General features: G+C 39.0%; 2 protein-coding genes across 2 annotated transcripts in view; one reads left to right on the top strand and one right to left on the bottom strand.

Moving 5' to 3' along the window:
• fam163ba (family with sequence similarity 163 member B, genome duplicate a) overlaps positions 1 to 19,999 on the bottom strand; it is a 58,393-nt gene extending 38,394 nt beyond the window's left edge. The window contains exon 1 of the mRNA XM_088070986.1: positions 19,796 to 19,999. The gene's annotated coding sequence lies outside the window, so the exon portion shown is untranslated. The remainder of the gene's footprint in view (positions 1 to 19,795) is intronic.
• Positions 798 to 21,716, top strand: dbh (dopamine beta-hydroxylase (dopamine beta-monooxygenase)). The gene is made up of 12 exons (XM_042509957.2): positions 798 to 1,620; positions 5,805 to 5,951; positions 6,882 to 7,139; positions 8,510 to 8,686; positions 13,153 to 13,255; positions 14,388 to 14,554; positions 14,691 to 14,834; positions 17,443 to 17,481; positions 17,927 to 17,986; positions 18,220 to 18,347; positions 18,709 to 18,868; positions 20,389 to 21,716. Exons 1-12 carry the CDS (start codon positions 1,252 to 1,254, stop codon positions 20,500 to 20,502), a joined length of 1,866 nt encoding a protein of 621 aa, XP_042365891.1. The 5' UTR covers positions 798 to 1,251; the 3' UTR covers positions 20,503 to 21,716.
• The last annotated feature ends 115 nt before the right edge of the window (positions 21,717 to 21,831 follow it).

The following is a 21,831-nucleotide window of genomic DNA, read 5'->3' as shown; positions in this document are numbered from 1 at the left end:
CTCTCAGCCATTTTGAAATATAGCTGTATGTGCTTTTATATTACTTTACAAAAACATATTTGTACCTTTTTGAGCTTTACTTAGGTTAGATCTTCTCCAGTTCTTTCTACACTTGTGTGTCCTGCTGTAATTCCTGATGTTGTGTAACATCAAGCTCCCTGTTTGCAACCTTTTTTATGCTGTATTGATTCTCAAATGTGTTTGGCAGAGGGGGGCAGGCCAAAGAACAAAGAGAAGTTTCATTATTCTTTAACTCAATTAATATCCATTTGTCCACTGTAGCTCACCTGTTTATCATCACATCCAAACACACAGACAGGCATACACTTTTCCACAAGGGCTTCACTAACCTTTTAAACCAACCTGAATGTGTCCCTCACTTGCGTTTGAAACCCATAATTGACAGTTTGATTAGGTCTTCTGTAGCCTGAGGCGGTGGCTTAAGGAAAGGGTCTAATGCATTAATGCCTTGTTTACACGTCTAAATCTGCTTTGAATCAAATACCCAACAGGCCAGGTGAGAGCTATAGTGTGTGGGATCATTTTTGTCAGGAAATGTAAAAGAAAATGTATGATACATGCTCATTAAAGCCCAAAAAAAAGAAGACAAAGATGGAGCAGACAATAAAGTTTAGTTAGTCTTAAGCAGATTGTCGTTGATAATGTCCATGGTTGAATTTGGATCAATTAGGGGCTGGCAGATGTGCAGAATCATGGTTGACCCCAGGGCTTAAAGGATACAATCCAATTTTCCTCAACAAATGTAATACCATTAGGGTGGATAAAAACAGACAACTCACAAGGGAGGAGTCTTAAAAAGCAGGGAGGAGAATGAGACAGAGCGACGGAGCAGTTGCTCAGAGAGACAATACCCACAAGGGCTTGGAAAACTGAAGACTGGAAAGTTGGTGAAACTCAAAAGAAACTTTTCAGAAAATGAGGGCCTGAGAGGATAGAAAACACGGGAAGAAAGGAATAAACACCCTCACCTGACCACTGCAGGGAGTCTATTGTGGCCAGAAAACAGCAGAGCTGACAAGGCAAACAAAAGCAGTGAGTGTTTGAGTTTGGAGAGTTAGAGTGAAAACAGAACTAAAGCACTGATACAACAGCTCTGGAGTAAAACTTTTGGGATTGAACTTTACATTCACTCTGGCTGAAGAGACTGAGGAAGCCTGAGAGACGAAACAGGGGTCAAAAGAATTTTTAAAAAAATCCTCAGAAAATTTGCCACTACATCAATGCTTGGCTATGAGAATCTTCAATAAGAACCTTCGGCTTCAGGACGTCACCATCATGTACTTCACCGCCCTGGCTGCTCTAATGGTCATATTGGTGGCTTCATATCAGGCGCCCACTAATGCAGTCGAAGTGTCCACCCTTGTGACAAACTCCTCCAGCCCTCTCCCGCCTCTCCCCATGCCCTTTCGTGTGCCCCTCGACCCACGCGGGGATCTCCAGCTGGCCTGGAACATCAGCTACGCCGACAAGGAGGTCTACATGGAGCTGAGGGTCGCAAAGCTCAAACATGGCGTGATTTTGGGGATGTCTGACCGTGGCGAGCTGACCAATGCTGACCTGGTGGTGTTGTGGGACTCTGGAGCTAATAGCTACTTCGGGGTAAGCAGCATTTGCAAAATTCTTGAATTTAAAAGAATTTGGGGAGAATATATAAAAAATCAGACAACACTTAAAACAAGTCTGCAGGTTTCTCAACAAAAGGTGTAAAATCAAATCATATTTCTGTCTTTCTCACTCTCTCTTTCCATTTTCTCTCTATGATCACTTGTTATATTTATAAATGCACAGGGATTACATGAAAATCCTTAAGGAGTGCAGGTTCCCCCCTCGTCTCTCTGTGGTCCCCGGGGTGTGAGATTGGTGTTTTTGCATGAGGAGCCGGCGGACAGCTTGCTTCACGATCAGATAGTCACAAAGGAGGTTATTGGTCCCCGCTAACTGGAAATCACTCAAACTGCACTAATAGCTGGAATTCATCTGGGAATCATTAGCAGATATTAGCATATCAAAATTGAATCCTTTGCTGATTAGGATGCGCAAAATGCCTCATTTTCATTTTGCCACGCACAAGCCTTCTCAATAAATCATTTTTCCCCCCTGAAATTTCTTGAATTTAACAACTGATGTCAAAAAAATGTCAATTTACCTTCCTTTTCATTAGCATTTTGTCCATAGGGTTTATATAGGAATATTAATGAGAATCTCTAGGCAGGGTGAATACTGATTACAGCCCCCCCCCCCAAAAAAATCTGTATTTGTGTCATGTTATCTTAAGAACTGTTTCAGTGCAGAATAAAAAGCAATTTTTCAGAATTTCAGAGGTTCAGTAAAGTCTAGGGAGAGCCTCCTAAATGCAACTTGTTCTTCTTTAATGACTGCTAAAATATTACATTTCACTTTAGCATCATTCTCTTTTCTCCTTTAATGGTGAAGAACAATCACTCACAGAGAACAGACATTGTGCGCAGTGTTAATATTGTTTCTGTCATCACTGCTTAGAAATAAGGACATTTTAAACTATTCAACACATGAAATTCACATTCTTTAAGTTATTACTTGTTTTTGATAGACATATTTTCCTTGGAACCATTTGTCACCATGGTAATTGATAATGGTGTGGTACAAAATATATTACTTTGAATGCTGCTAAATAGAGTCCCAAAAATCTTGGTTTTTCATCGGGGCGGTACTTTACATCCTGCATCACACAGAGTGCTATGTGCCTGATGCAGACTCTCGTCTGCTTGCGTGTGGGTTGTCTCATCACTTTTTGGATAAGCTCTCAAACTGTGATACTGTCTAAAAAGTTGTTTATTAAACTAATCTTTGCCTTAAACTCAAGATCAAGCCAACATGAGACCTCACAATTAACTGTTACTTCAGACAGAGATAGTTTTTGTTATCAGTGAGTTACAAAGATACAATTAGATTAGAAGATACAGTTAGATCCTTAAACTACTGGCATGGCTGCCAATGCAATTAAACTTCTATCCAGATTTTCAAATGACCTTTACCTGACTGCTGATAAATTCTCAAATCATCAATCAATCAATCAATCATCATAATAATATACTGGAAAATATGTGCAACTAAATAATGCAAGAATATATTAACATTTAGATGGACTAAAATATGTCCAACAGCAAAAATCTACTCAGATGAAAGTAGATTTTTGTAAGGTCTGTATTCTTATATCAGAAGAGTGTTTTGCATCAATAATGCCCAGATGGGCTTAAAAGGCAGACTCTCAGTTTCCATGTTCATAGGTGTGAGACCAATTACTCAAATTATAGGAAAACATGAATAGAATAGAATATTATGCATGGCTCCATACTTGTGAATTATTCAGTCTAGTCTGCATAATTTCCCAAGTTGTAGATATAAAGCTAGCCCACACTTTCCACATTTTATTTTCATTGAACCAAAAATAATTCAGGATTTCAGTTCAGTATTCTTACAAAGGTGCACACAGGTTACCATATAAAGTATGAACATGCACATGATCTGAGGTGATCACAGAGCGTGCTCTGCTGCATTCTGCAAAACTTTGCCCATCTGGATGAAATACCAAATTCTAAAGTGAGTCCTGATTGCTATCTATGGGGTAAAAATAGTCCTGTTTTAATACAGAGACTGGGTAGTTGACTCCAATTGTAAAGTTTTATTGATTTGTCCAGCAGAGATAAAACACAAAAAAAGAAATCTCTTCTGTGAATCTCTACTGTAATTCGATCTGAGCCAGAGGGAGCATGCAGGACTCTTGAGGCCACTCTGTCTATTGAGTGGTGCAAAGCAGAGTTTCAGGAAGGATGGTGACACATACTTGCATCCAAGTCCATTAGCAATCTGTCCCATGATGCCAACACATTTATTCCTTTACACATATGCTGCTATTACTTGCTATTTTCTTGTTAAATTGTTCTCCTCCCTTCTATCTGTCTTCCTTCCATCTGTGTCTCTTCCCCCAAGGAGGGCAAAACTACCATCAGAAGAAAGGTCACTGCTGAGCTACAGTCTCTCTCTCTTTCTGACGCACACACACGCACGCACACATGCACACACACACGCACACACACCCCCTCTCACAAAGTCAGGCACATTTTAGATATGCTCTATTTCGGAGACTCCTAAAATCCCTTTTTAAGTCAATGTATTCAAATCAGGCCATGAAGATTTGAATTTTAAGATTGTGTCTTAACATACCGGAGATATGAAGACAGAGGATTTTTTACTTTTCTCTCTTTCTTTGCTTGGTTCTTTGGTTACACGACCTGTGCACAAGGGAAATATACTGACAATCTTAGATAGGGATATGTATATCAATGGCTTGCCAAGGTCATTACTTTCATAATGTCATCCATATACAGATCACATGCTAATACTGGGAGTAAATGGGAAACAGCAATGGAGTCACATTGAGAAGGATCTCTTCAAGGCCATGTTATGGACTAGAAGGTTCGTTATGCAGAACCATTAGATAAGCCGTCATTGCAAAAATGTGTGGAAAAGGGTATAGGCACTTTCAAAAAACACCTTGGCAGGTGATTGGATAATTTTTCTTCAATCACAGGCCAGTCTTGAGAAGAGAAATAACTTATTTTCCTTCATGAAAAGCCTTCAGTGCCATACTTTCTCCTGTTTGGTTCTATTATAACTTGCAGAATTACCTTTTTAAAAGCAGCCATTGTTATTATGAATAAACAACTGCCTCTGTGTTTCGTCTCACACACCTAACTATGCCGTGATGCCTCACTAAACCAAATGTATACCAAACTGCCCTCTCTACCTTTAACCTAAAAAGAAGTACAACCAAAACACCTACTTTATACATAACACAATTTCAGAGAGCTTCTGAATTTATTTATATTTTATATGACACAGCCTCACGGGTATCAGTGGAGGTCATGGCGAGTGTATTTTATACACACACATGTAACACATATAAAACATAATGTATACTGCCCACATTTTTTTTTTTTTAGATTTATATATACTTATTTTCAAAATGGCTGGCTTCAAAATCTTTTTGCAGTTTGTGTAGAACAGTTATATAAGAGGGACAGAGAGGGAGACTGAAATACAGAGATGTTAGGTGCTATTCTGGACAGATATGAATGTGAGAAACATAACAGAAGCAGATAGACTGAGCTGTTGCAAAGCCTCCTGGCAGAAAAGTGGAATCTTGTACACCGGGTTGGGAAGGTTTTACAACACAAACTGCCGCAGTTTCACTGATTTCTTTCTATCAGCTGTATCATAGTACACTATGAAATAAGTCACTCAAAGTGTGGAAATTTGTGTTGTTTGAAACAATAGCAACATTATTTTTTTTCTTTTGTGTCTAAATAAACTTTCTCTTTCAAATGTTTTTCACCAAATTTCAGTGAGTAGTTATTTTTTTCTGCAGTACAATTCGAAGAATTTGTAGCTGCACTTTATAGTAAATATAGGTCTACTCACCAACCTGGTTTTTATCAAGAAAAGTGTTTAAAAATTAAGAAAAGTGGCTCAAATACCACAAATGGATTATGGGCATACTGGCCACCGGCCCAGGGGCCCCTCTGTCCTTCATCTACAAAATGTCACTCAAATTAACACAGACCAACCAGGAAGAGATTCAAAAATGACCAAAAAGAAATTAACTCAGATAAGAAAGAGATCCATTGTCTAATCTATTTGAAATATAACATGAATGTACTTTTAAATGTTTTGCTGTGTCTGTTTGGTTTTTCTTATATTCGCAGGTTTATTGTCAAAGTTATAGTATGTGTCTTTTCCCTCAGGATGCATGGAGTGACAGCGAGGGTCATGTTTCATTAGACAGCCAACAGGACTACGAGTTGCTAGAAGCCAAACACAAACCAGACGGATTCTACCTGCTCTTCAAAAGACCGTTCAGTACCTGTGACCCCAGAGATTACCTTATAGAGGTGTGTGACGTCTTTTTTTCAACCGTGTGTGTTTTATAGAAGTTTGCAGAAATTCTAACGATGTCCCCAAAGAACAAATGGCAACAAATTTTTCGAACTACTCAAGGAGGGCATGTACCTACAGTAGACCTTCATATAGCTGTGACTTACTCTGCTATCGTCACGGTCGTTCATCTTTCATGAGCATGAACATAGCATTGTATTACTGAATAATCCTATATTTTATTTAGCTCTGTATATTTTTTAACCTTACTGGCTTCCATATATCACTGCTACTGCAGCACTCTGCTGTCAGGAGTCTCCCATTGTGCCACTGTTAAGCACTCTGATCTGCACTAACCTGAATGAAAAGCACTACATAAATGTTGACTTATTTAACATGAGGATTTTCTTCTTTTTAGACATGTCAGTCCTTCATTTTTGCAGAGTGTATGTAAAGGGAGAGCACACTTGTTGCTCTATATGTCACATTTAGCCTCAAGCCAAAATCATGTCTGTCAATCCTGAACTGACTGAACCTGGCAGTTAACAGGTGGCGAGGAGATAGCATGTGAGGATGGCGGGAAAGATGATAGGCTACATGTGTGGGAGGGTGTGTGTTTGCAATCTTGTGAAATTTGCATGCATATTTTTAAAAAAGCAATGAGAGATTTAGGTGTGGACATAAAATCCTCAGATAGATGAGCAGCACAATTTCCACTGAAACATTCATTACAGTGATTATGGTTTCCATGGTGCTGAATCAGACCTCGAAGTTGCAGACATAAAACCAGTGGTCATCACCATGACAACATAATGAAAAGTTCTCTGTTTGCTTTAGCAGGCATTTCAGACAAATAATAATCCTGAGAGACCATTAATTTGAAAAACACTTCTCTGCTGTTCAAGCTCTGCTATCAAACATGAGTTTTTCTGATTTTATTTGGTCAGGAGGGAACCGTGCACATCATCTATGGATTATTGAATGAACCACTTGCCTCACTTGAGCAGCTGAACCTGTCCCGGATCCACACAGGGTTACAGAGAGTGCTGATGCTGCGCCCTGACACACCGTCACCAGCCCTGCCTCCAGACGTGCGAACACTGGATGTCCTGGCTCCAAATGTCATCATACCAAATCAAGAGACCACCTACTGGTGCTTCATCCATAAACTGCCTGAAAACATGCCCAAGAACCACATTGTTATGGTATAAATCCCTCTAAAATGGAAATATTTTAAAGGTCCAATGTGTAGGATTTAGGGGGATATATTGGCAGAAGTCTTTAAGTCCTAAAACTCAGAAATGAGTTAGCATTTAAGCACTCCCAGTTCCCTCACCTTGAAGTCAATGGTTTGTTTTTTTTTAATGGGATTTTGGTTAGAAGCCTGTAATAAGGTCTGTGGTTAACACCAGCTTAAGAGACTTTCAGATTTTGTTCTATGACATAAAATACATTAGTAAATACCCTGTTTTCTTTAGTGTATAATCACCTGGAAAAACTAATAATTATGCTTTCATTACTTTAGAATGAGCTGTTTATATCTACATAATGAGCAGGTCCTCATCCACAGAGTCCCTCATGTTGCACCACCATGTTTCTACAGTAGCCCAGAATGGACAAACTAAACACTGGCTGTAGATGGTGTTGCGTATTCACGCTGACCATCATAGTTAGCAGTGTGTCTGCAAAGAGCAGACTCAGAAAAATGCTGATTTGCAATGTAGCCTGCTTTATGAAGTGTTTTTACTGGCTTAAATCATTGGGTCCGTTTGTTTTGGAAAGGAAGAGACCTCTGTGGATAGTTCGGCTCCCAGTAAAAAATCCTGAACATCTGGATCTTAAGTTATCAGAAAAAAATGGTGAGCACACATTAGCTGGTGCTTGTCACGGACAGGTTGAAGAGAGTAGGAGAAACACAGATTTGTAACACAAAACTGCTTTAAAAAGGTTTTTTTTTGTTTGTTTTTTTTTTTAAATTGGTTTTAATCACTTGGTCTATTTGTTTTGCAGAGAAAGAGACCTCTGCAGATACTTTGGCTCCAGAAAAAAAACCTCGTCAACAATATAAATACTGAAGGAATTCTGACCGGTAGAAGTTTAGATAGAAGTTTGTCGATAAGAAGATGTCAATAAATCCTCCCAAATCTTACACACAGCTCCTTAAACATGGAGTTTTACATACCGTAGAGTTAGGTGTTTTGGATGGAGATCGTGCACAGGCAGCTTGTTAGGTTTGCTCCCTGTTTAACAGCTGGGCCTGACAAAAGAGGAGAGGCATTGTTATGGTTAGAGAGGAGAAGAACAACATTACCTCATTTTCTTGTTGTTTTCTCTTGGAAATAAATCAAATATATAATGTGATGAAATGTGAACAGATCTAGTCTAAAAATGAAGATTATTCTAAGAAATGGAAGCTCTTGCACGATATATCTAATTCATTTTAGAGATGTTTTTATTGACATATCTGTCAGAGATAGTGGTATTGCCAAAGCTTTTAGCAATGAAAACACATAAGATTCTCACTTTTTTCCTCTGGTTTCTTTTTTTCACCTCTCTCTCTCTCTGTTCCTGTCAGTATGAGTCAGTGGTAACTCCAGGTAACGAGGCCATCGTGCATCACATGGAAGTGTTTGAATGTTCTCCGGATGTCCGCGACGTTCCAGAGTACAGCGGCTCCTGTGATGACAAGATGAAGCCGGGCAAGCTCAACTTCTGCCGCCATGTGCTCGCTGCATGGGCTATGGGTGCAGAGGTATGATGGGAAACAGAAACCCACACGCATCCTCTTACTTCTATCCTTATGGGGACCTTCAAATAAATATATTTAATTCCTAGGCTGTTCCCTAAAAGCAGAAAGTGCTATAAACACACATAATATACAGTTTTAAACTTTCATTCTGCAAATAAACCCAAGTTCTGACCCTAAAACTGCCCTTTAAAATGATCAACCCACACACACACCATCAGATAAAGCAGAATAAACATATATTGAGAAGTTTTTAAATAACTTAGCAGATGTCTTATTGAAATATGGTTAGAATAAAGCTTGATTTTGGCCCTGTCCTTGTACCTATTATAAGAGATAAACAATAACTCCCATGGGAGTAATATTCAAGCCGAGAACTGCGAGCAGAAAACCTTGTAAAGTTGATCCCACACGCAGCACAAGTCTATTAAGAGCTCAGAGACAGTCTGTATGTGGGAAGCACACTCAGGCAAATCTTAGATAAACTCGTCTACATGGACACTCAAAACAAACACGAATGAAAGCCACAAATCGATGTAGATTGGTAGCTCGGAAAGAGGTACGAGGTAGAAAAAGCTACATCGTGGCTGATGTTCTCAAATGACTGACAGCAGGGCGATAGCTACAACTGAGGACAATGGGGTTATGTCCATGCTGGTTTTACTGTAAAATATAGAGAAAATTTGTATTCTACAATGTGGACAATAGAAATGGTCTCTATTTTCAAGCTGATTTCTGTGTTTTTATACTGAGTAATATATAGTTGAAGTGGAACTACTTAACATTTTATTAGATTAATAAAGGATAAAATGACAACATATCCTCAAACAACACTTTGTATGATATCTTACAAAAATGCACACACAATGGTTTGAATTATATATAAGAAATTAGAGCCGCATATAAAGTGTTGTCACATACTTAATGTTAAGTTATGTACTTAACGTAAAGCCATGTAGATTAGGTTTAGAAAAGTAAAGTTATGTTTAGGGAAAGTGACATGGTGTCGACATACTGTAAAATAATTCAAAGTTAACTTTGTTTCACACAGGACACAAACACTGGTGTCCTGGTGAAAAGTCCTGTGTTTGTTTGACCCGTACACCACCATGACTTGCCTTATTAGGACTTTCACTCCTTATTCTACTTCCTTCTTTAATCCTGTCAGTGCATTGGTCCTGTGATTGCAGCCTACTCAGTTAATGGGTTATAAAGGAATAACTGGCTCATCACTACTAGGTTATATATAAACTGTGGTTTATCACTTTTTATAGGTATACAATGATGCATGAGAACAGCCTTAATAATTACATGTAATGTGAAAAAATGTTTTTGCCTCTTAACTTATTTTAGACATTCCAGCCCTTAACTGATGCTTATTTAGGGGTTTAAGAGACAGAGGTTTCCACCAGTAGTTGCTGGAGATAATGAACATTTATGTTTTTGGGCATTATAACCAACTCTTTGCTAACATTGTTGGTGATATGTCAGTGTTGAGCTCTCGGTCTGCTGCTCCCAAGTGGCCAAAAGCACTGCCCTTACAAAGTACGTATAGTAGCATGGAGTATGCAATTGGGACATAATACTCCTTCATAAGATTGCGCCTTGAACTTTGAGTGGCCCTTTCATATATCTGTCACAGTCGATAGCATGAAATTTGAAGTGAAAAAGAAAAAGTATGCAATATGGAACACAGCAGGTCTTACAACAAAATGCCATTCACAAGTTCGCCAGAGACAAAGGTCAACCCAGAGAGCTCTGCTATTTTTACTTTGCAACTTTTATAGCTTTAACTTTCAAGTTATAACTGTATACACTTCAGATTGTTTTTGATTGGTTGATAGTTGTTGCAGCATCTTTCAGCTGTCCTGAGCTGTCATCTTTGTGCAACTCGGTTGATGTGACATATTTACTAAGATTGTGGGTCAGAATAGCCTGAAAAGTATGCAAGCTTGGAAACGCAAACAGATGCACTAGAACATCCTGGTATTTTTGGAATACTGCATTTGACATCCTCTGTATCTGGATATACTAAATCTTCCTGGAATGAGAATTTCTAAGATCCTGGCTACGGCCCTGACAGTCAGCTCGTCAGCCAGATAAAAGGTGACAAAAAGAAACCTAACTGATCAGTCCATTCATCAAACTCTTTTTGCAACAAATGGAAACCACTGCAACCACTGGAGTTCTTTTTTCTTTGATTTGTTTTGGGCAACAAATACATACATGTTTCTTTTTGAGGCCCCAACTGAAACATTGCGTGCAGGAGACACGCACCTGTTTCCTCTGCCAGCTCTTCAGTCAGTCATCTATCAGGCAGTAAATCACCCCGCTTATGTAGCACGGCTACCAACCAGCCGGCTGACCGAGCAGGCAAGCAAGCAGCCTGCTGGTCACATAAAGCAAAGAGGACAGGGAACGGTGAGCCTGTCACCATATTTCTCTGCTCTGTTCCCCACTGTATCACAGCCAGCCTGGCCTCTCTCTGATTGGATTATCTGCCAGCCAAACAAAAACAAGCAGGATGCCTTCTGTGAGCTGTGAGCTGTGAAGACAAGATTAGGTGGGAAATATTCAGGCCTCTTTCATCACCTCTTAATAGTGTTGTTTCATTCTCCCCGGCACCGCATCAGAAGGGAAACGTGGCCTTGTGAAAACACAAAACAAGAGAGGAAAAGTTAAATAGAGAGGGTGAAGTTTGATAGAAACAATAATGTACGACACTGTCGGAATGCAAAGAGAGAGTACAGCTCCGGAGAAAAAGAGAAGGCAAGTCTCTGAGGATTTTACTGTTACAACTTTAAAGTAAGATTAAATAAAACAATTCTCTCTTCCATTATGAACTGAATGTATCAGCAGAAGTGGCTTAAGGTGAAGACACTGAGGATGAATCGTGATTAAATCAAGATTCTTTGATAAAAGTGTGGAGATTTGACGCCCATGGGACTCAAAAATTAATTTTTGCCACGATAAGCAGAACACTTCAGAATCCGAGGAGTGAAAGAGAAAGGAAATATACCTCACAAGTTCAACCAGCATCTCAGAGGACACATCCATTTGAGAATACAACCTTTCTCTGTGTAGAAACAATCAATAAACATCGTTTGAGCCAGCTCGTAGGTCCTCAACAGAGACCTCAAAGACGTTTGAAGATTCTCAACAAGGAACATGATGTAAATCTGTGTTAATTATAAGTTTCTTGTATCATAACCAGTTTTTATCTCCTTTTTTGCCTTACAATCTGTTCCTGGTACAAGTTTAGATTCTGTGGGTGGTTGGGAGCTTGTGAGTAGGCTTGCCTTTATTTTTAGTAGCCATCATCAAACATGGTAGAGAACCACACTAGTTGAGTTAGAGAGTCAATCTATTATCTGTGCAGTGTGGGCAAGAACACCGATTCAGGTTTGAGTTAGATTAGTGGTTCCCAACTGGTGGGTCGTGGTCCAAAAGAGTGTCACTGGTCCATGCCGAGTGGACTGCAAGTGACTCGTGTGAAAAAAAATAAGCTACAATATCTGAGAGAAAAAGAAAATCACCCCCTAAAAAATGTAAACAAAGGCACAAACCACCTATATTTTTTTTTCCTACTGTGAAAAAGAAATTCTGGTTATTTTTTTTCCTACAGAGGTCCAAGTTAAGCCCCCAATGTCTTCAAATTATAAAACGCCCCTGATATTAACTGATTGTACTTTATTCCTGAAATATGTTTTACTAAATTTAATTTTAGCCTATGAGTTATTTACATTTTGTCAAATCAAATTGAATGTGGGATCATTTCTCTTACATGCAGACTTTGATCTAATGACTGAGGAGAAATCTGGACCCAGTGGCTGGACAACTTTGGACCTACTGTCCGTGATTTTTTAGACATACTGCTGTAGATGGCATGAGGCATCCTCATATGAAAGTTTGAGAAACACACCTGTTGACCTCAAGAGACCGGACGTATGTGTTTCAACACTTAATTGGCATATTTGCACAACAATATAGTACATCTTGTTGACTTCTTTTTGTCATCCTCTAACGTCAGCCTTGAAGGGAATGTACAAGGATGCTCAAAGATGTTTCTCAGCTCCGTCCTCAAAATTTGAGACACTTCAATGTGTTTCTCCGTCGGGGACCTAAGCACATTAAAGTCCCAGCGTGTGATAATAGTTTGGTTCCTTTCACTAAAACACTGTCAACCTCCACCGCTGGCTTTGTTTAGAGAAATCTTCCTCACTCTAAAATGTATTGCTTGTGTGTCTCATACAGAACAACGAATCACAAGTTATTGTATATTTGTAAAATACAGATGCACTTATATTTTGACTTATGCACAAAAGAAACAGACATCTTTTAACTCAACAGCTCTAAATCATCTGTGCGTTTTGTGAAGAGGAGTCTTTGCTATGACTTCAAAGCAGCTGTGCATAAAAGAGAGGATAATGCTTTGTGTGTGTGTTTGTTTGTGTGTGTGTGTTTGCTTGCAGGCTTTTTACTATCCTCCCGATGCAGGGCTGCCTATGGGTGGACCCGGTTCTTCAAGGTTTCTTCGTCTAGAGGTCCACTACCACAACCCTCTCCTTCTAGCTGGTACATACGCTACACATGTAAACACCATAAGCCAGGGATACTCAACTTGCTTTGCTTGAGGGCAAATTTTGCAAAATGACAGGAGGCCAGGGGCCAGTTGCAGCAGGCCCATACATGTTTCTAGAATTTTAGGACATTTCTAGGATTTAAGGACATTTCTAGGATTTTAGGATGTTTCTGGGACATTTCTAAGATCTAAGCATGTTTTTTGGATTTTAGGACATTTGTAGGATTTTATGACATCAGGGGCTTAGCTAAGGCCTCTGACGGAGGGTGTGGGGGATCCTCCACTGGCGCTTTTTTTTTTATAAACAAGCTCTATTTTGATGCTGTTTTATGTACTCTGGCACCTTATATATACTAAAAGTACGAAATCAGATATCAGTGTGAATAACTTTATTTTTATTGTGAATTAGAAAGTGGTTGGGGGGTGGTATCTGGAAGCCTATTGAGAGCCAGATTTGGCCTGTGTGCCGTAAGTTGAATATCACTGCCACAGACCGTACAGAAATCATGGACATAACCACCATGATGTCATACATCGCACTGGGGACTCCCTGTTTTGAAGCATTGAGTTCAGCATTTTGGTCATTGCCAGCTCAGACTTTTCAGCTCTTTGATTGTTTGATTTAAGTTTGATTTTTGTGGACAAAGGACTGCTACACATATTTGAATCCAAGCACATAGAATCAGTATAATTTCTTTCTCACACACGCATGCATTCACGCACACACGCATGCACGAAAGCACACAGACGCACACACAGAAAGATTCTCTGTATCTCTCCTCATGAGTGCTCAGCTTATTTTTAAGAGATTCACTCAAAATTTTCCAGATACACCTCTTGACTTCACGTGTACGAGTCTGACCTTACAATACCCACATATTCTAATTAACTACAGTTATATACATCATCTTATCTCTTCCTTCAAACTTGCCTGCAGTTCAACAGAGAGAGCAGAGCCTTTGCATCAACCTTACACTGATAATCAAGCCTGAATAATTACAACACTGGTACATTTGAAGCCTTTATTAGAGGGATGGGAATGTAAAATCATTCATGTTGGTATTCTAATATGATGTCCTATGGTAAATAGATGGTTTGGTAATTTTTTTGATATTCCTCATGCAGGCCGTCAAGACACATCAGGGATACGGTTGCATTACACCCCAAATCTGAGGCGGTACGATGCAGGCATCATGGAGCTGGGCCTTGTTTATACTCCTATCATGGCTATCCCACCAAAACAACATACCTTCTACCTCAGTGGATACTGCACCGCCAAGTGTACCAAGACTGTATGTATACCACTAAAAACATCAAGTACTGCATTACTAATAGTTTAAATGTACAAATATAAAGAATGAACCACATATTTCTTCAGATTTCGGTTGGAGCTTGACCTTAAAAAAGCCTGTTTCTCTGTCTACCTAGGCTTTGCCTCTGGGAGGAATCTATATATTTGCATCCCAGCTGCACACCCACCTGGCGGGCCGTGGGGTGAGGACGGTTTTGGTGAGGGAAGGCAGAGAGCTGGAGGTGGTACAGGAGGACCAGCACTTTAGCACACACTACCAGGTGAGCAACAGCAGGGCTCAGTTTACCCACAGGAACACAGCACAGGGATCTACCCTTGCGCATTGTATCTTATATTGCATTAGATTGGATAAAGTGGCTTTTAACTTCATATCATACTGAGCCATGTGCCACTGGGACAAAGATTATTCACCAAAAGAACCCCAAAAACTGAGAGATGAAAGCTGAAGCTAGCTGTTTCTTCTGACTGCTTCCACTGACATTTTAAAAATAAAAAGCTGCCATTTCAGTGCAATAAAGGCCAGAAAAGTGGGGCTGAAAAACCAATTTAATAAAGTCATTCTATATTTCTTTTTCACCAACAAATACCATAAAAAGACCTAAACCAGCCTATTGATTGATATTAAGCACATGAATTTAAAAAACAACACACAAATGTACAATTTCATTCTTTAAAAAGCTCAGTAATGCCAAAAACAACAGGGCACTGTGGTTTTTAAGCAAACAATTATTAAACAAGAGTAACAGCATTTGTTGGGGCATATTTCCAGTGGTAGATTAATACACATGGTGCTTTACTGAGTAGCTCAAAACAAATGACAGCACCATATGTTAATTGTGAAGTGAAGGACCATGAGAGAAACTCACCCCCAGGGCCAAACTAAACACTCAGGTACAAGTCAAACTTTTTTTCCTATGGTTTCTGGCATATTATGTAGTTCTTATCACGCTGATGTATGCTAATTAATTTTTAATTTACTAGTTTATTATTAGCGGCTTTGACGTCATGATTGACAGTTGTGTGCCTGTAATCAATAGCGCTGCTCGCAATTGGTCAGACGGTGAAAACTTAATAACGTGGAGAACGCTACTGCACAGACTCTGGCTCCAAATAATGTCATCAGCACAAGATGGCGGCAGCCATATCTGGGATCTTTTGGCTGTATTTTTTGTACAGTGGGAGGAAATGGAGTTGCGTCGTCCATCTTTATATGCATTCTACGTGTGATACTGTACCGATTCTCAAAAACTCTCTCTGTCTTCAGCCATTTGACTCTTCCACTCCCACGTAACAACATATCACTAAACACAAACACACACGTGTGAAACAGGCAAAGTCAAAAAGGCTGCACAGCTAGCATTAAAGTTTTGCAAAAATTCAGTTTTAAAATATGGCAATATATCGTTGTGCTTACACTATAGAGCAATATATTTTAAACATTACCCCTATGATGTGATACATATCATTTCACCAGATTCTTGCTTATTCACAGCCCTATTGACACTTGCATGTTACCTTTTTAAAAAGCATTGGTAATCTAACAATAGAACTTATCTGTAAAACTAACTCTTAGAGCTCTTTAAGTGAGCTTTTGTTCAGTTTTCTGACCTGCCATTATTCTAATGAAAGTTACAACACTTCAATCATCAGTCACAGTTATATCAGTCATGGTTTGAATTTAGTCCTCATAAAGTATAGCACACTATAATCTCCATTAAGCCTACACAGGTCAGAAGAATAAAAATACCTTCCTACATAACCATCAACTCAACATCAAAACTGACAAACAACAGCATTAACATTGTTGAGAGACAACATCTGTTGTGTTTTTTTAATGCACAATATCCCGGGGCAGGTACACACACACACGCGCACACACACACACACACACACGCACACACACACACACACACACACACACACACACACACACACACACACACACACACACACACACACACACACACGCACACACACACACGCAGGTCAGAGAAGGACATCTGCTAAGCTGCCTGATAAAATCTCCAGCTGCTGTTGTTGTCAGACTAATTTGAGTGTACCTGTGTGGCAGTGTTGTTTCAAACCCTACAGCCTCATTATAAGCATATGAAGACTTTATCAAACGGTTCTCAGAAAAGCTAATAGACCTTTTCAAACATACACAACACAGCTAATAACGATGAAAGCTGCCTTCAAGGAAATCATCAAAAGCAACCAGTGTTTTATCTTGCTGTGTTTGAAATAAATTTGCTGTGCACAAAGTATCTGACTATGTCCAAATCTAAGATGTTAGAGAGGAAAATGCATTGTAAAAGTAAGTCCAGCAGTAACAAAGAATCCTATTATTAGTTTTGAAAAACTTGAAAAAGCAGCAAGTTCTATTTGATCCACTAATCACATCGCAGAGCAGAAATCCCAAAAATGAATGGTGGGTGGATTCTCCCTTAAAACAGACAGTTCACCCCCAAATTAAAAAAAAAAAACATTTTGTATTTTACTTGTTGTACTATTTATCAGTCTAGATTGTTTTGGTGTGAGTGTTGGAAATAACTTTAAACAAGGCTTAACAGCAACATTTCAGTGGAATTTCACCACAAACATTTTCATTATAGTCTACTGTATATTTTAGATGTGTTTTGTATCAAACTTTACAAAAAACCCACCGGCAACTGGTGTTTTGGGGTGTGATTTCAGAGCGATACAGACACACCACTGCACAAGTAGTCAATAAATGCTCACAACAGTGCAGGTCACATGCATAGGCTGCAACAACTATTAATCCATCTTTAGAGGAAAAATGTTTGCTGTTTTTTTTTTTAGGGTAAACTGTCCATTTAGTGTGCTATGTTTTTTTTTTGTTATTTACAGACGATCCGAGTTCTAAGGAAAATGGCAAATGTTTTACCCGTAAGTATAAAGTTAATCACTACGTTTGCATTTGACAAAAGCAGTGACTATTATATGTTTTAGTTTTCCACTGTGCAATTTTCACATTCAGACATTACTGGGAATCTTACTATTCTGCATGCTCAGCCAGCCTTTTCTGAATGGTCGTGCTCCAGATGTGTTTTTCCTCCCGCTTTGCATTTAAAGTATTGAATTAAAATACCTCTCTGCTGTATAAGGTGCTTAAATGGAGGGGAAATAAGGGATGGGCTGTAAAATTTGTGCTGTCATAGGAAGTTCTCGGGAGACAGACAAGACAAAACTGCAGCAGCTGAGCTTCACATAGCAAAAAAAAAAGTGGCCACTGGCTCTCTTAAATATCTAATCTTCTGTCAGAAAATTATCTTCAGGGCTCTTTGTTGAACATTAAATATGGTGAACTGCTGTGTGTGTCTTGATCCTGCAGGGTGACGTCCTTATTACAAAGTGTACTTATAACACAGAGGACAGGAGTAAGCCTACAGTGGTGAGCAGCACACTCATATTCTATTTTCATATTGCTAAAGTTCACCTTGAGCACTGTCAACAGAGTTATCTTGAGTATTGCCTTTTCCAATCTCTCCTCCTTCTATTTTTCTCCATCATATTTCCTACACTCTTGTAATGCTTCCACCTCTCCTCTCTAATACCTACATCTGCTCTTTGTACTCTATATCTACATCCTTTTTCATCTCCATCCAAATCCCTTTGTCTCCTCAGGGAGGTTTTGGCATCATGGAGGAAATGTGTGTTAACTACGTTCACTACTACCCTCGAACAATGCTAGAGCTCTGCAAGAGCCACGTCGACGCAGAATACCTGCAGAAATACTTTAACTTCATTAACAGGTAGCACACGCACAAAGCATCTCTCTCTCTCTCTCCCTGAAATCATTTGATTGTTCCCCTTGTCCTTCATCCTTTCTTTTCCATTTTGCATCTTCCTCTCCATCTTCTGTGACTAAGCAATTTTTGGTTGGCCCCTTCCCTCTCTGTCCTTCGCTGCAGGGAATCGTCGTTGTGTGATTACTTCTTTTAATCTAAAAAACCAGACACTTTGTCCTTTAAAGTGAAACTGTGTTCTCCCAATTGTGAACGCTTTTTTCTTTCAATCTCTCCCTCCTTTCTCAATCTCACTCTGCCTCCCTCCTTTATCGACTTTCCTTCAAACCCCCCCCCCCCTCCCTCCGTCATCCTGCCCTCCCTCCAGGTTCCACGGAAATGACCAGTGTGTGTGTGGGGAGGTCAGTGTGACGGAGCAGTATTCACAACTACAGTGGGACGCATTTACTGGAGAAGTGCTGGACTCCCTTTATAACACAGCCCCAATCTCCATGCATTGCAACCAGTCGACTGCACGGCTCTTTCCTGTACGTCCCCAATCACTCTCACACAAACACACACACAACAATCAACTTCCAAGCCACCAGTTAAATCAGTTCAAAGGCAGACATCAGTTGGACAGAATAGTCAGATCAGCTGAACGGACCGCTTGTTAATTTGAAATATAAACATACACAGACACACTCTCACACACAGGATGTTTAGATCAGAGTATATGAATCAATTATAGTTTAAAATTGGGCACAGGCCTTGATCAACATTTTTTTTTTGCCAGAAAAAAAGAGCTTTCTCCTTGATGTCTAACATCAGTTGAGCAAGTGCAAACCAGGACAAATCCAGAGAAAAAGATTTCAGTGTTGAAAACATCAGGAGCACAACCAGAGGGGTACGAGGTAACACAAAGTGAGCTGATCTAGGTCTTAAAACCAGCACGTAATTTAAAACATCAGAAATCATGAAAGGAAGCATACTGCTTGATCTCATACACAGATGGTGTATGAGTTATTACTCCTGTTTTTCTACAGGCGTAATAACAAAGTTAAGGTCAAAAAAGTGAGACGGTCAAATTAAGAAAACGTAGATGGAAATGAAACTAAATATCATCAAATGGTTAAAGCATGGGGCATCATTGACCACCCCAGCCAGGAAAACACTATTCTTTCCTCCTTTTTTCATCTGCTCAAATAAACATAGAATGAGCACAGGGTTAACCATAAGACCAAGAAAAAAGGTTTCAGAATGATTTAAGTTTTTAGGATGTCAGAAACAAGTGCCAGAAGGAAGTACCATTGTCCACTACAAGGACATTGGTTAAAATGTGTATTTTGAAAAGCTTTAAATTAACATTCAGTTTTAAAACCTTAATATAAAGTAGGTAAGACTCTCATAAATAGAAGAAACCCCAACTTCATAAGGAACACAAACAATGTATTTCAAAAAATCTGATCTCTTACCTTCAACTCTTCAACTGCCACAAAACACGATTTTTCAATTCCTTGATTTTTGGAAAAGATAAAAGATGTTTTCTGTTGGTCACACAAAAGAAAAGTCTCAGTGTTATGTCACCCATAAAGGACTTATGTGAATTGCCAGGTCTCAGGTGACACACAGGCACACCAGCTCAAACAGTTTCACCCTCTTTGCAATCACTTCAGTGCCCAGTCACCCGCTGCTGAGACTACCAAACAAAACACACCTGTTTTCACTTTACACTAATCAGCAACGACATCACAGGCACAAGGAAACTTACACATCAAGTAGCAAAAACTGAAATTAATAATTTCCCAAAGCATTCTTTATATTTGGGGAACTGGACCTTGTGAAAAGGGAAGGAAGCATCTTTTAAAGCTGTCATGAAAAAAAACCCCACAAAGAAACAGCCTCGAGTGTATTTTTTGAAGACAGGTTCATTATACTGTACAGTACAGTTACCTTAGAAAACCTGTGGTCTAAATATCAAACTTACAACCCATTTTGGGACATCTTACAATGTTTATAACCAAATAACCCATCGAATACCAACAACATGGTTTATCTGTTTCTCCAGGGAGAGTGGGACAAACAGCCTGTACCGCTGGTTACCTCCATCCTGGAAAAACCTCGCTACCCCTGTGAGGGAGGAGCACCCCCCACCAGCCGACCCCTTAAGCCCCCAGTGTGAGCGAAGAAGCATCATGGCACACTGAAGAGAGGGCACCTACCCTGGGAAAAGTTAAAGAAGCTGCAGTGACTTTGCAGAATGTACTCTGGTTTTATTTATGTGTTTAGGGACAGATGACGTCCTCTATTGGGTTTTCTGACACCCGCTGTATTTATATGCTTATATTCACTGTCTGTGTTGTTATCAGTACAAACAAATTAATGATAATCCTATTTATGTCATGCTGATTGTCATGTCATGCTTGAAACCTACGCAAATGATCTTGAATTCTTTTAAATAACATGGAAAGAAGGCGAGAGGCAACAAGAGGTGGTCTGAAAATTTGCAAGAAAGTAAGTAGAAAGTTACAGGAAAATTACCTGAAATTAAGTTAAATAAATAAATAAATAAATGATTAAAAAAATTGTTAAAAGAAGTTAAATATCCAAAACATATATATATTTCTTATTTTGATCATTTCTGATAATTTCTTGTCAGCTTTCAATAATCTTTTGCAATTTTTGGGGTATATTTTGTCAAGTTTCTCATTATATTTTGTGTATTTTGTAGTGTTTTTTAAAAGGAACAAACAAATTTTCTCATAATTCTGACAGTTTTAATAGTTGTGAAAGGCACCTGAACGCAACAAAGAAAACCTCATTTTAATCCAGGTCTTAAAGGGTGCAAACTGTTGGACATGGACATGAAAATTGAGATGGCATATAAAAAAAAAAGAAGCACGACTAAAAAATGGTGCTGGCAACAAAAGTAAATTAATAGGATTTTACTACTCATTTGCATAAACATTAATAAATAACATGAATTTAATTTTAAATCAGCACTTTTAAAGTAACGTTCACTCTTTTCCTACATTCCTCTGTGTCACCATGTATTATTTCTGTGTGTTAAATAATAAATGTCACAAAAATGTTGGCGATTAAACGAAATTTATTAATGCACAAAATGCTTTGGACAGAGTCCAGTTTAACGCAAGTATACAATTTTACTGGTCATTTTTGTTATTTGAACTGGTCAGAAAATTTTCTTAAGACATTTGTGCATTTAAGGATCATCTCAGCTTTTTGATCAAGACTTTTGCAATTTTCACATCACACAATGCAAGGAAGAGAAACTAAATTAGAAAAGAAAACCTGTGGACACGTTGTGGTCGAGGACCAGTGGTGATAGTGCTTTATCAGTCTGTTTCACATTTCCCATATAAATCTTGTTATTAACCTTAGCCACTACTGCAAACGACCATTTCAATGATTAATGGCTTTCTGGGCTGAATCAATGAATCATTCCACATTAGTAAACATTTTGTGCTGAACATGCAGCAACACACATCTG

Source organism: Plectropomus leopardus, chromosome 20 (genome assembly GCF_026936395.1).
Source record: "Plectropomus leopardus strain MGB_pleo_1.0 chromosome 20, ASM2693639v1, whole genome shotgun sequence".
Lineage (NCBI taxonomy): Eukaryota > Metazoa > Chordata > Actinopteri > Perciformes > Serranidae > Plectropomus > Plectropomus leopardus.
Note: the sequence above shows the minus strand (reverse complement) of the source record. Positions and strands in the feature narration are given on the sequence as shown.

Bases quoted from the DNA above. Each gene is read 5' to 3' on its own strand.
- dbh (XM_042509957.2), top strand. From the start codon at position 1,252: ATGAGAATCTTCAATAAGAACCTTCGGCTTCAGGACGTCACCATCATG. The intron at 1,621-5,804 runs GTAAGCAGCATT...CTTTTCCCTCAG, and splicing joins GAGCTAATAGCTACTTCGGG to GATGCATGGAGTGACAGCGA. The intron at 14,555-14,690 runs GTATGTATACCA...CTGTCTACCTAG, and splicing joins CCGCCAAGTGTACCAAGACT to GCTTTGCCTCTGGGAGGAAT.